Source organism: Marmota monax, unplaced genomic scaffold (assembly GCF_021218885.2).
Source record: "Marmota monax isolate L192 unplaced genomic scaffold, Marmota_monax_Labrador192_F-V1.1 WCK01_AAM20220418_F8-fsc00021, whole genome shotgun sequence".
NCBI classification, from domain to species: domain Eukaryota; kingdom Metazoa; phylum Chordata; class Mammalia; order Rodentia; family Sciuridae; genus Marmota; species Marmota monax.
In genome coordinates this window covers 11,550,672-11,565,420 of record NW_026695228.1, presented here as the reverse complement: position 1 = coordinate 11,565,420, position 14,749 = coordinate 11,550,672, and the positions used below count along the sequence as shown (strand labels likewise).

General features: G+C 35.7%; 1 protein-coding gene across 2 annotated transcripts in view; it reads left to right on the top strand.

The window, feature by feature from the left end:
- The window catches only part of Oxsr1 (oxidative stress responsive kinase 1), a 111,489-nt gene that overhangs the window by 63,801 nt on the left and 32,939 nt on the right, over positions 1 to 14,749 (top strand). For both annotated transcript variants that reach the window (XM_046436601.2, XM_046436602.2), the window contains exon 8: positions 10,516 to 10,649. In XM_046436601.2, coding sequence (XP_046292557.1) covers positions 10,516 to 10,649 — 134 coding nt within the window. The remainder of the gene's footprint in view (positions 1 to 10,515; positions 10,650 to 14,749) is intronic.

Below are 14,749 nucleotides of genomic sequence, written 5' to 3'. Positions count from 1 at the left end.
CTTTGGAAAGTTTGATTATGATTTATCTTGGCTTGAATCTCCTTATATTCATCTTACTTGGAATTTATTGATTTTCTTGATTGTTTACATTTATTTCTTTAATAAAATTTGAAAATATTTTAACAGTATTACTTCTGTACTTTTCTCTGTGATCTTTGATACTTCAAATGTCTCTTAGGCTCTGTTTTTTGTTTTTTTTTTTAAATCCTTTTTCTTTCTGTTTCTTAGAAATTTCCATTCAAAGTAATTGATTGTTCCTTTTGCTTACTCAAATCTGCCTTTGAATCATCTAGTGTTGTGGGTTTTTTTTTTTTGTGTGTGTGTGTGTGTGTGTGTTTTAGTTGTACTCGGCGTCAGAAAGCTTTTTGGTTTCTTTTGAGTTTTTTAAAAATTTCATCATTGACATTTCTATTTTGTTCAAGCATTGTTTCCTGATTTTCTTCATATCTTTCTTTAGTTCTTTGAGCATCTTTAAGACAGTTGTTTTTTCTTGAGTTTGGATGATCTCTTTTTAATAATCTCTACATATGTAGTTTTTTTCCTGGTCTTTAATATTTGGCTCTCAAAAAAGAGAAAAAGAAAAATGAAAGGCGGGGATTGACTCTTTCAATCTCCTGGAAGTCACTTTAGCTGGAGAGGAAAGGACTTGTACCACCATTGGCTGCTGACTCTTTATATGCATCTTTGTGATCAAAAGTAATCAGCAGTGAGAGAACCAATCTCCATTAGTTAGAAGACATAGTCTTTTGTTCTTCACTCTGGATCTTCATACTGTGTGTGTTTTAGTTACCTTTTTCACTGTTTTGACTAAAAGATGTGACAAGCAATTTTAAGGAGGAAAAGTTTATTTTGAGGGCTCACGGTTTCAGAGGCATCAGTCCATAGACAGCCAGCTCCATTCCTTGGGGGCTCAAGGTGAGGCAGAACATCATGGCAGATAAGTGTGGCAGAGGGAAGTGACTCACATGATAAGAAAGCAGAGAGAGAGATTCTACTCATCAGATACAAAATATATACCCCAAAGGCATGCCCCCAATGACCCACCTTCTCCAGCCACACCCCACCTGTCAGTGACCACTGAAGTAATCAGGGGAGTAATTCACTGATTGAGTTAAGGCTCTTATAATCGATAATTTCTCTTATAAACCTTCTTGCATTGTCTCACACATGAGCTTTGGAGGGACACCTAATATCTAACCATAACAGTGCAGTTGTTCTAGGAATATGTAATAGCTTCCTACCCTAGAGTTGGAGGTTGGGGTGGGTAGCTCTTTCTTTCCTAATAGCTGAAATAACCAAAACTTAACTTACTGTCTAAGCCTTTCCTTGGAATTTGTAAGCTTTAGTAGAATCCAGAGTTCCAAAATCATTAGTTCAGATTATCCAGTGTAGTTGTCTAGGTGTGTGGAAAGAGATTCCTGATACTTCCCATCTCACCATCTTCTCCCCCATAGTGTTCAGTGCTGTATTCCTTCAAACCCCTGTAATGGTTACAATATGAATTAAACATTAAAATGCAACCTAGGTGCTTGGCATTGGATGGCTTTATATTATAGTTGACTTTTTTATGTTATGCCTTTCCATCTCTTGAGTCTTAGTTTGATAAAATTATAGACCAACATCTCTCAGTTTCCCATAGTTACCTTTACAGAGCAGCCTCAAAGGGGATGATGATCATTTCTACTTCATAAGGTTGTGGGGAGGATTACGTATTTGTGTAAATATAGCTAACATGTTTTACATGATTTTCTGTTTCAGGCACTGTTTTAATTGCTTTGCAAATAATAAATAATCCATGCATAGTGTTCACATGCCAGATATGCTAATTATTTTCATTATCTATTGGATAGAAATTAATATAAATTTTGCTTCATGATAGAACACTGTGCACCTTTTATTAAATGGCCTGTCATTCATTGTGTACTGATCTAGTAGTTACCAGAAATGTGGTTATTTCAACATCAGTGACAGAATGAGTTTTTGTGTTACAGTATGGTTCTGTCAAGAATGCTCATAACCATTTATCTGTGTGGCTGTTCTCTAGTTATAATATGTACATGAATTCTGTTTTTCTGTTCATAACTGGTGGTTGTGGTTCTGCTTTTTCACTGCAAAAGACGCCTTGTGGATGGATGACCACTATTGTAAATTGTCATATAGGTATCACAACTGTATCATAGAACCTAAAGAAAAGATATTATTCTGTCCCTATAATACTGTAAAGTATAGAGAGGAACAAAACCAGTAAAAGAATGTTATGAAAACCCTCTATATATCCATTTTTTATTTTATTTTATTTATTTATTTTTTATTTTTATTATTAGTTGTTTAAAACATTACAAAGCTCTTGACATATCATATTTCATACATTTGATTCAAGTGGGTTATGAACTCCCATTTTTACCCCGTATACAGATTGCAGAATCACATCGGTTACACATCCATATTTTTACATAATGCCATATTAGTAACTGTTGTATTCTGCTACCTTTCCTATCCTCTACTATCCCCCCTCCCCTCCCCTCCCATCTTCTCTCTCTATCCCATCTGCTGTAATTTAATTCTCTCCCTTTTTTTTTTTTCCCTTTCCCCTCACAACCTCTTATATGTAATTTTGTATAACAATGAGGGTCTCCTTCCATTTCCATGCAATTTCCCTTTTCTCTCCCTTTCCCTCCCACCTCTTGTCTCTGTTTAATTTTAATCTTTTCCTCTTGCTCTTCCTCCCTGCTCTGTTCTTAGTTGCTTTCATTATATCAAAGAAGACATTTGGCATTTGTTTTTTAGGGATTGGCTAGTTTCACTTAGCATAATCTGCTCTAATGCCATCCATTTCCCTGCAGATTCCATGATTTTGTCATTTTTTAGTGCTGCATAATACTCCATTGTGTATAAATGCCACATTTTTTTTTTATCCATTCATCTATTGAAGGGCATCTGGGTTGGTTCCACAGTCTAGCTATTGTGAATTGTGCTGCTATGAACATCGATGTGGCAGTATCCCTGTAGTAAGCTCTTTTAAGGTCTTCAGGGAATAGTCCGAGAAGGGCAGTAGCTGGGTCAAATGGTGGTTCCATTCCCAGCTTTCCCAGGAATATCCATACTGCTTTCCAAATTGGCCGCACCAATTTGCAGTCCCACCAGCAATGTACAAGAGTACCCCTTTCCCCACATCCTCGCCAGCACTTGTTGTTGTTTGACTTCATAATGGCTGCTATTCTTACTGGAGTGAGATGGTATCTTAGGGTGGTTTTGATTTGCATTTCTCTGACTGCTAGAGATGGTGAGCATTTTTTCATGTACTTGTTGATTGATTGTATGTCCTTCTCTGAGAAGTGCCTGTTCAGGTCTTTGGCCCATTTGTTGATTGGGTTATTTGTTATCTTATTGTTTAATTTTTTGAGTTCTTTGTATACTCTGGATATTAGGGCTCTATCTGAAGTATGAGGAGTAAAAATTTGTTCCCAGGATGTAGGCTCCCTATTTACCTCTCTTATTGTTTCTCTTGCTGAGAAAAAACTTTTTAGTTTGAGTAAGTCCCATTTGTTGATTCTAGTTATTAACTCTTGTGCTATGGGCGTCCTATTAAGGAATTTGGAGCCCGACCCCACAATATGTAGATCGGAGCCAACTTTTTCTTCTATCAGGCGCAGAGTCTCTGATTTGATATCAAGCTCTTTGATCCATTTTGACTTAACTTTTGTGCATGGCGAAAGAAAGGGATTCAGTTTCATTTTGTTGCATATGGATTTCCAGTTATCCCAGCACCATTTGTTGAAGATGCTATCTTTCCTCCATTGCATGCTTTTAGCCCCTTTATCAAATATAAGAAAGTTGTAGTTTTGTGGATTGATCTCTGTGTACTCTATTCTGTACCATTGGTCCACCCGCCTGTTTTGGTACCAGTACCATGCTGTTTTTGTTACTATTGCTCTGTAATATAGTTTGAAATCTGGTATCGCTATACCGACTGATTCACACTTCCTGGTTAGAATTGCTTTTGCTATTCTGGGTCTTTTGTTTTTCCATATGAATTTCATGATTGCTTTATCTATTTCTACAAGAAATGCCATTGGGATTTTCATTGGCATTGCATTAAACCTATAGAGAACTTTGGGTAATATCGCCATTTTGATGATGTTAGTTCTTCCTATCCATGAACAGGGTATATTTTTCCATCTTCTAAGGTCTTCTTCTATTTCTCTCTTTAGGGTTCTATAGTTTTCATTATATAAATCTTTCACCTCTTTTGTTAGGTTGATTCCCAAGTATTTTATTTTTTTTCGAGGATATTGTGAATGGGGTGGTTGTCCTCATTTCCATTTCAGAAGATTTGTCACTGATATACAGGAGTGCCTTTGATTTATGCGTGTTGATTTTATATCCTGCCACTTTGCTGAATTCATTTATTAGCTCTAGTAGTTTCTTTGTAGACCCTTTTGGGTCTGTTAGATATAGTATCATATCATCCGCAAATAGTGATCATTTAAGTTCTTCTTTTCCTATTTTTATGCCTTTAATTTCTTTTGTCTGTCTAATTGCTCTGGCTAGTATTTCGAGAACTAAATTGAATAGAAGTGGTGAGAGAGGGCATCCCTGTCTTGTTCTAGTGTTTAGAGGGAATGCCTTCAGTTTTTCTCCATTCAGGATGATGCTAGCCTGAGGCTTAGCATAGATAGCTTTTACAATGTTGAGGTAAGTTCCTGTTATCCCTAGTTTTTCTAGTGTTTTGCACATAAAGGGATGCTGTACTTTGTCGAATGCTTTTTCTTCATCTATCGAGATGATCATATGGTTCTTGTCTTTAAGTCTATTGATGTGGTGAATAGCATTTATTGATTTCTGTATATTGAACCAGCCTTGCATCCCAGGGATGAATCCTACTTGATCATGGTGCACAATTTTTTTGATATGCTTTTGTATTCGATTCGCCAGGATTTTATTGAGGATTTTTGCATCTAAGTTCATTAGAGATATTGGTCTGTAGTTTTCTTTCTTTGAAGTGTCTTTGTCTGGTTTCAGGATCAGGGTGATGTTGGCCTCATAGAATGAATTTGGAAGAGCTCCTTCTTTTTCTATTTCTTGAAATAACTTGAAAAGTACTGGTATTAATTCTTCTTTGAAGGTTTTGTAAAACTCCGATGTATATCCATCCGGTCCAGGGCTTTTCTTGGTTGGTAGTCTTTTGATGGCTTCTTCTATTTCCTCCTTTGTTATTGGTCTGTTTAAATTGTGTGTATCTTCCTGACTCAATCTGGGCAAATCATATGACTTAAGAAATTTATCGATATCTTCACTATCTTCTATTTTATTGGAATATAGGGTTTCAAAATAATTCCTAATTATCTTCTGTATTTCTGTAGTGTCCATTGTGATATTGCCTTTTTCATCCCGTATGTTAGTAATTTGAGTTCTCTCTCTTCTTCTCTTCGTTAGCATGGCAAAGGGTCTGTCAATCTTATTTATTTTTTCGAAGAACCAACTTTTAGTTTTATCAATTTTTTCAGTGTTTTTTTTTTGTTTCGATTTTGTTGATTTCTGCTCTGATTTTAATTATTTCTTGCCTTCTACTACCTTTGCTGTTGTTTTGCTCTTCCTTTTCTAGGGTTTTGAGATGAAGTGTGAGTTCATTTATTTGTTGGTTTTTTCTTTTTTTGAGGAATGAACTCCAGGCAATGAATTTCCCTCTTAAAACTGCTTTCATTGTGTCCCATAGATTCCGATATGTTGTGTCTGTATTTTCATTTATCTCTAAGAATTTTTTGATTTCCTCCTTTATGTCTTCTCTAACCCATTGATCATTTAGTAACATATTGTTCATTTTCCAGGTGATGCAGGATTTTTCCTTCCTTCTTTTATCATTGATTTCCAGTTTCATTCCATTATGATCAGATAAGATGCATGGTATTATCTCCACACCTTTATATTTACTAAGAGTTGCCCTATGGCATAATATATGGTCTATCTTTGAGAAGGATCCATGTGCTGCTGAGAAGAACATGTATCCACTTGATGATGGTTGATATATTCTATATATGTCGGTTAAGTCTAGGTTATTGATTGTGTTGTTGAGTTCTATAGTTTCTTTATTCAGCTTTTGTCTGGAGGATCTGTTCCAATGGAGAGAGCGGTGTGTTGAAGTCACTGATAATTATTGTGTTGTGGTCTATTTGACTCTTGAACTTGAGAGGAGAGTTTGTTTTATGAATGTTGCAGCACCATTGTTTGGTGCATACATGTTGATAATTGTTATGTCTTGTTGGTAGATGGTTCCTTTTAACAGTATATAGTATCCTTCTTTATCCCTTTTGATTAACTTAGGTTTGAAGTTGATTTTATTCGATATGGCCACTCCTGCTTGCTTCCGAGGACCATGTGAGTGGTATGATTTTTCCCAACCTTTCACCTTCAGCCTGTGTATGTCTTTTCCTATCATATGAGTCTCCTGAAGGCAGCATATTGTTGGATTTGTTTTTTTAATCCAAGTTACTAGCCTATGTCTCTTGATTGGTGAATTTAAGCCATTAACGTTTAAGGTTACTATTGATATATGGTTCGTACTTCCAGTTGTGCTTATTTATTTATTTATTTATTTATTTTTATATGGCTAGTTTTTCCTTTTTGGTTATTTTTTTTTTTTTCTTCCCTTTACTGAGTTACCTCCCACTGTTAGTTTTAGGTGCTGTTTTTCAATTCCTCTTCTTGTAGTGTTTTGCTCAAAATGCCTTGCAGTGCTGGTTTTCCGGATGCGAATTCTTGTAAATTGTGTTTATCGTGAAATATTTTAATTTCATTGTCAAATCTGAAGCTTAATTTTGCTGGATACAGTATTCTTGGTTGGAATCCATTATTTTTCAGCGTTTGAAATACGTTGTTCCAGGATCTTCTCGCTTTCAACGTCTGTGATGAAAAATCAGCCATTAACCTAATTGGTTTACCCCTGAATGTAATCTGCCTCCTTCTCTCGTAGCTTTTAATATTCTCTCCTTGTTCTGTATGTTGGATATCTTCATAATTATGTGTCTTGGAGTTGGTCTATTACGGTTTTGTATGTTTGGGGTCCTGTAGTCTTCCAGGATTTGGCAATCCATTCCATCTTTCATATCTGGTAAGTTTTCTAAGATTATTTTATTCAATAGATTGTTCATTCCTTTGGTTTGAACCTGTACACCTTCTTCTATCCCAATGACTCTCAAGTTTGGTTTTTTTATGACATCCCATATCTCTTGGATGGATTGCTCGTGATTTCTTAGGATCCTTTCTGTGTTGACTATATTCTTTTCAAGTTGATAAACTTTGTCTTCATTATCTGATGTTCTGACTTCTTTTTGATCTAGTCTATTTGTAATATTCTCGTTTGAGTTTTTGTTTGGTTTATGGTTTCCTGCATTTCTAGGATTACTGTTTGATTTTTTTTTTAAATCTCTATCTCCTGGTAGAGCTCATTCTTTGCCATTTGAATTTGCTTACATAATTCGTTTTCAAAGTATACTTTCATTGTTTGGACTTGCTGTCTAAAGTCTTGTCTAAGATTCCGTTCTATCTGAGTTAGGTATGCCTTGAGTTCTTTCTCTGTCCATTTTTCTGATGCCTCTAGGTTCTCCTGTGAATTTAAGTTGTCCTTCATTGTTTGTAATCCTTTTTTCCCTTGTTTTTTCATGGTGCTCACATTGCTTTCCAACTCTGTTTGACTGCTGTGTTTCTGATTTCTTCTTTAAATTTGTTTTGGTTTTTATAGTTCCAACATCTCTCCTTTATGTTGGGAGACAATGTTTAGAGATGTTGGATTTAATTGTGAATTAAGGTAAATTCATTAGTTTCATTAGAGGCCCACAGAATTTGATGGCATGTATAGAATTGAGGTTTGAACTTAGGATTTTATGTTGAGGTCGGGCGCTTTGATGGTATGGAGGTTAGTGTATGTTAGCTTCTTTGGGGGGTTGCTCAAATGCAGGCGGATATTAACAAGAGAATAGACAGGAGTACTTGGGGGTAGTTAAGGGCTTAGTAAGTTGTACGTAATCTGGGTGGTCATGTTAAGAGGGAAAAGGTAAGGAAGCAAACCAAGAAAGAGAGAGGGAGAGAGGAAAGAAAGAGAAAAGAATAGAAAAGAAAAGAAAAATGATAAAAAAATAAAATAATAAAATGCAGTAAAATAAAAATTACAATTAAAAAAATAAAAAAATAATTAAAAAAATTTAAAATTAAAAAATTAAAAAAATTTAAAAATTTTTTTAAAAAAGGGCACTGTTAGGCTTCTATTTTCTTCGCTTCCAGTAGATGGTGCTGTGCTTTCCGGGCCAAGATTTTGCCCTCCGGCTGTAGAAAACAATCCGTGTGAGGCTGCTCTCTCCTTCCCACCCTGGTGTCTCGCAAAATCTGTTAGCTTATGTTTATTCCTGGTCTCTAGTCACCTCGCTTCTCCTGCCAGCCAGGCCTTTCCCAGTGTGATACCTCTCCACAGTTCAAGCTACACTCTGGGCCTGCAGTTTCCTGGATGTGTAGCATGGCTATTGGGAACCGGCCCCTATTGTTTTGATTCCCTCCGATAGCCCCTCCTCCGAGAGCTGGCAAGACAGGTTTCGTTTTCGCTGCTGGTGGGAGGGGGGAGTTGGAGGTCAGGTGCCTTTACCTTTCCCCACGCCTTTATTCATGCTCCCGGAAAGCCAGGGAGAGATTTTATGCGATTTCCCCACTGTATGGGAGATATGGTCTAAATGACACACACCTGTTCTATCGCTGAGCGTGCTGCAATCTGTCAGACACTGGCGCTGGTGACGTCAGCTCTCCAAGATGGTGGCCGCTGGCTTTCTCGGTGGGCTGTCCAGTGTGGAGGACAGAACTGGACCGCTTCCTTCCCCCATCTCAAACCCAGAACTCAGCCCGCAGCACAGTGAAGGCACAGCCGGCAGGACCCCACAGAATCCTCAGTACCGTTCCTCTGCATTGCTGGCCGCCGATCAAACAGCCTGAATCTCCAGGCAGACGGTTCACTCGCGGTTGAGCCCCAGTAACCGATCCTCGGGGGATAGAAATCCTTCCTCTAGGTTTTGGTGCACCCCAATTTTGCTGGAAATTCCTAACAAGATAGCTTTTGGCTGTTCTAACTCGTTATTCACCTGCGCAGTGACGTGGTACACGGGGGTGATGCACTCTATTCACCGCCATCTTCCTTCCTTATATATCCATTTTTTAAAAGGATATGTTTTTACAGCTGCAAGGTGGGAGGCTTTTTTTAGGCCAAATGGCTTACTTTTAAAAAGATGATGATGAGTGAGGTCTACTTATCATAACATTGTAGATTATTATTCCTGCAGTTCTAGCTGGACATACGTGTTAACTTATTTGCTCAAAAAAAAAAAAAAAACATTGCCAGCCTTACTGATTCCAATTATGTAAGTATAAATTGAATCGGAAGAGCAAGTAATAACACTGATTCGGGCCTCTTTTTTTTGTGTGTTGATTTTATATTTTAAAAAATTTTGCATGCTTTTATACAAAAAGTTAAGCAATATAGAAAAACACAAATAACTTGAATCCTTCCATATAACTATGACCTTCATTCCTTATATCTCTATGCATCAAGCTAGTATATTGCCATGAAATCCGAAGCAGGAAGGAATGTATGATGGATAGAAAAATCAAAATTGTCAGTTGTTGCAGGGGAGGCAGAAAGAATGTGGACTGAGAACTTACATAGCTTTGTTAATTTGCACATCATTGGTTATATGTATATATTTTTTAATTGATTGATTTTTGTGGTGCTGGGGATTGAATCCAGGGCCTTGTGAATGCAAGGCAAGTACTCTACCAGCTGAGCTATATCCCCAGCCCATCTTTAGCGATTTCTGTCGTGGAAGCTCTAGAAAGGGAAGGCCATGGTACAAGGAGTCAAAGTAAAGCAGGCCCATGAATATGTAAAATTAGTGAGGTCACACTCTTAATTTTGCTGTGGTTTTAATGTTGTTTTAAAAGTAATTTGGCAGTATAAGAATTAGGACTGAGGGACATCAAGAAACAAAGGATTCTAACTAAAGAACATCAATGTTGACACAGTAGGCCTTTGTGAGAAAACTATTGGGAGAGCCAGCTGTATACTTTTTATTACTGTGGAAGTCACAAATAAAAATTGGTTCTAGGGCTAGGGGTGTAGCTCAGTGGTAGAACACTTGCCTAGCACCAGTGAGGTCCTGGGTTCTATCCTCAGCACCACATAAAAACAACTAAATAAAATAAAGACTAATTAAGAAAAAAAAAATAACAAATAACTCTGGGTTTTAAACAACTGGCCTAATATGAACTTTTGTTTGTTTATTTACGTATTTAGCAGTGCTGGAAATCAAACCCCAGGCTTTGTGCATGCTAGGCAAGTACTCTACCACTGAGCCCCAGCTCCCTAATTTGTTTTTATTTTGTAGCAGGGAAAGTATGTCTGTATTGAAAATCTGGACCATAGTTGTTAATTAAATTTCTTTGAGTCTTCAGAAGTTTACACTGTATTGAAAATTTTTACAGGTTTTAATGCTGACACTACAGAATGATCCTCCTTCTTTGGAAACTGGTGTTCAAGATAAAGAAATGCTGAAAAAATATGGCAAATCATTTAGAAAAATGATTTCATTGTGCCTTCAAAAGGATCCAGAAAAAAGGTAAAATGTAAAAGAAACTGTACTTTTCTGTCCATTGATATGTAAAACATTGTGGGTGATCTGAGATTCATATCTAAAGGGCTAACTATAAAGTTTTAAAAAGTATACAGAGACTATTTTACAAGACAGTTTCACATTGATGGTCTTGATTTCTGTCTTCTTTTTAGTATATAGTGTACCCTAAATAGTTTTAACTATTTCTTAGTGTTCTAGAGCTATAAAATTATATATTATGAATGCTGTATTAGTAAAAAGTCAGGTTAATGGGAGATGTTTGTATTTACTTTGCACTTAAAATTTTTAAGTAAACAAATATCATTTATAATTTAATAACAAAAGGAATATACATAACAAGTTTATATTTAGTGTCAAATAATAGTACTTCTTTCCATGTTAGAAAGCTTTTAGTAACTGGACCAGAATTTTAAGTTGCTTCTTTGTCAGTTCTAGACAGATTGAATGGCAAGTGAACAAATAAGTAAAAATATTCAATGCATATATTTTTGTCTATTAAACAGCATTATAGAATGTTGGATGTCATTGAGTACAAGCTTTTCTCTGTGGTCATAGATGTGGGAACTTGAATTCAAAAGTCTTTAATCATAATTTAGGCCTCTGTTGTATACCTTATTTTTCTGTTTCATATATGTATATCAGTTCTGCATAGAGACAGGTTTTACATTCACAGGTTCAGCCAACCATGGATCAAAAGTATTCTAGAAAAAAAGTAAAACTGTACTGAACACATAGACTTTCTTGTAATTATTCCATAAGCAGTATAGTATAAAAACTGTTTACATAGCATTTACATTTTATTGGATATTATAAGTAATCTGGAGATGGTTTAAAGTACATGGGAGAATTGTATATAGGTTATGTGCAAATATTGTATCATTTCTTATAAGGGACTTTAATATCTACAGATTTTTGATAGTGGTGAGGGGTTCTGGAGCCAGTTTTACTGAGATACCAAGGGACAACTGTGTATTCCACTGAGTTTCTTAGCACTTAAAGTTCTTTAATTTTGTTTTCTCTAAAGGTCAACAAAAGTAAGACTTTGACATCCTTGATCATATCTCTAGTATATATAATGGGGCTTCAGAATTTACTGTTGGAATTATTGGAAAGGGTAAGAAAAATAGGCAGCAAAGTTCATACCTAAAAGTAGGAAACACTTGCTTCTCCCAAGTTAGTGAACAAAAAGAATAAATTCTCTTGTTACAGATAATTAGAAATGCCAGAGAAAAGCTATCAAACTTAAAAATCCCTGGATACCAGAAATAATGAGGTAACCATAGATTAGGGAAGAAGTATTAGGAATTAATCCAGTAGCTGCCTTCAGTGGGACTGTTCATTCTAGTAACCTGCTAGGTTTTGGATTTCTAACTCCCATGTTATGACTAGAATTGAGATCTTGGGCTCCCCACCACAGAGGAGATTTTGCACTGACATGCTGCTTAAGCTAAGATCTTCAGAAGTCTACATACTCAGTAAAACCGTAGACTAGAATAAAACTGTCCATCATATCATCATCATTAAGAGAAAACAGAGATCTTTCCCGATTAAATGTCAAACCCTCAACCTTGATGTTCCACAAGTTGACAGTCTAAATTCATACCCAGGAACCCACATACTAGAAAGTAAAAAAAAAAAAAAATTGTTGCAAAGCCAGTTTTACTCTTGGCTGAAGGAATCTCAGAGAAATGCACTAGAAGCACATTTCCAAATTTCAGGTCCCATGATTCCTGCATATAATGTCCTACTGAAGATAGGATCACAGTCTAAAATTACAATACACTATGAATTGGAGGTGGCAGGTATAAGTAGAAACATTATTTGTTCAAGATATTAAGATAATTCAATGATATAATTAAAATCATAAAAGAAATCAGAACCCACAAGAGTTTGAGCATTACGAAAATGTAAGTAGCACTATTAGAAATGAAAAAATATAGTAATTAAAATTACTTAATAGATTCCCTTGAGTGTGGGTTGGATTGTGATTTGTTTCGGATTAAAGTATGAAAAAGAAAAAAAATGGCAATTTTACAGAGAAGAAATCTGGTCATAACTCCATCAAGTGATAAAGGTTAATCACCACCATTAATACAATGAAATGATACTGTGTAATTTATTTGATGCAATTAGAAGGGCACATCACCTATGAAGTATTCTTTCTTTGAATTTGTAATTTTAGTTAATAACTAGAAAACAATCAGACATCCAAATTGAGGAGTATACTACAAAATACCTGGCCAGTACTTTTTTAAAGTGTCAAGGAAAGGAGAGACTAAGAAGATACTATCACTGATAGGGGGAGATGATGGAGACTGGCAACTCAGTGCAACAAGGTGTCCTGCATTAGATGCTACAGTAGAAAAATGAAAGAAATGAGGGGCTGGGATATAGCTCAGTTGGTAGACTGCTTGCCTCACATGCATAAGACCCTGGGTTCACTCCCCAGCACCACACCAAAAAAAAAAAAAAAAAAAAGAGAGAGAGAGAAATGAAAGTAATGGAAAAATTGGAGAATCTGAGTAAAGCCTGTAGTTTAGTTAATAGTACTGTACCAATGTGAGTGTTTTAGTTAATGGCTTGATAATTAGACCATGGTAATGTAAAATGCTAACCTTAATGGAAGCTGATGAAAGGTAAGTGAGAACTTTGTACTACCTTTGCAACTCAAATCTATAAGTCTGATATTGTTATAAAGTGGTTTTTTTTAAAAAAGAAAAAAAAAACCCTGGGAAGTATAAAAAATCTAATTTCTGTTATTTAAACCAAAATCAAACTTTGTTTAGGGCATTTCTAATATATATGGCATTTCTAGGATAAAACGAAAGAACCCTAAATGAACTGGTTAAAAATCTACCTTTTCCAGTGTTGCAAAACGTCTCACATTCAGCCTCAGGGAACAGATTACTTACTAAGGAATAGCAGGTAGACTGTAAACCACTTCCCCTTAAAGAGCCTGTAGAAAAGATAACTATTGGCTCAGCAAGTACCAGGCACTTTTATAAACATTTAGTGTATGTCATCTTGTTTAATTTTCATGCCATCCATGACGATGGCACTCTTATTTTCTTTGTTTTACCAATAAAAAAACCTGAATCATAGGTTAAGTAACCTTGCCTGAAGTCACACATCTAATAAATGGTGGAGTTAGGATTTTGACCTATGCAATCTGACTTCAGAGTGCCTGTTTTCAATCTCATTACACTTTATTAAGGAAATTGTTCAACATATAGCACAAAAAATGAATGGTATAATTATGAAAGAAAGATGAACATTCCAAGGGTGAGAAAATTCAGAGAGTGAGGGTGTGCTTACGCACATCTGTGTTCAGGTTGAATGTCTCTTGTCTGAAATGCCTGGGACCAGAGAGTTTTTGGATTCCAGAGTGGTTTTTTTTTCAATTTTGTAATATTTGCATTTTCCATAATGAGATATCTTAGAAATGGGATCCAAGTCTAAACACAAAATTGTTTTTATTTCTTGCATAGCATATACATAGCCTAAAGATTGTTTCATGCACAAAATGCAATATTGTTGATTTTGTGCATGAAACAGTTTCATGGCATGGAATTTTCTACTTGTGGCATTATGTTAGCACTCAAATTTTGGATTTTGGAGCATTTCAGATTTTAGATTTTTGAATTAGGGATGATTAACCTATATAAATAAATACACAAATATTTACATATACACATATATGAACTAGCCAGTAAAGACTAGAGAGAATGTAGGGGAAGCAATAGTCAAAGAAATAATGGCTGAACATTTTTTTTTATTATTAAACACTATAACTCAGATTAAAGAACCATTTTCCCCAGGTTCCAGGCATTGTCTACCTTTTCCAGTGTTGAAAATCTTCTTATATTCAGCCTCAGAGAACACATTACCTACTGAGGAATAGCAGGTAGACTGAAAACCACTTCTCTGTAACAATAATTGAGGCCAGCATATAGTTAAATAATGCTGAGAGAAGTTAACTGTTAGCCCAGAATTCACCATCTAGTCTAATTAGTATTAAAGAGTGAGCATGAAGTGAAGATGTTTTTCACACAAACATTGTTTTCCAATCACATCCTTTCACTTAA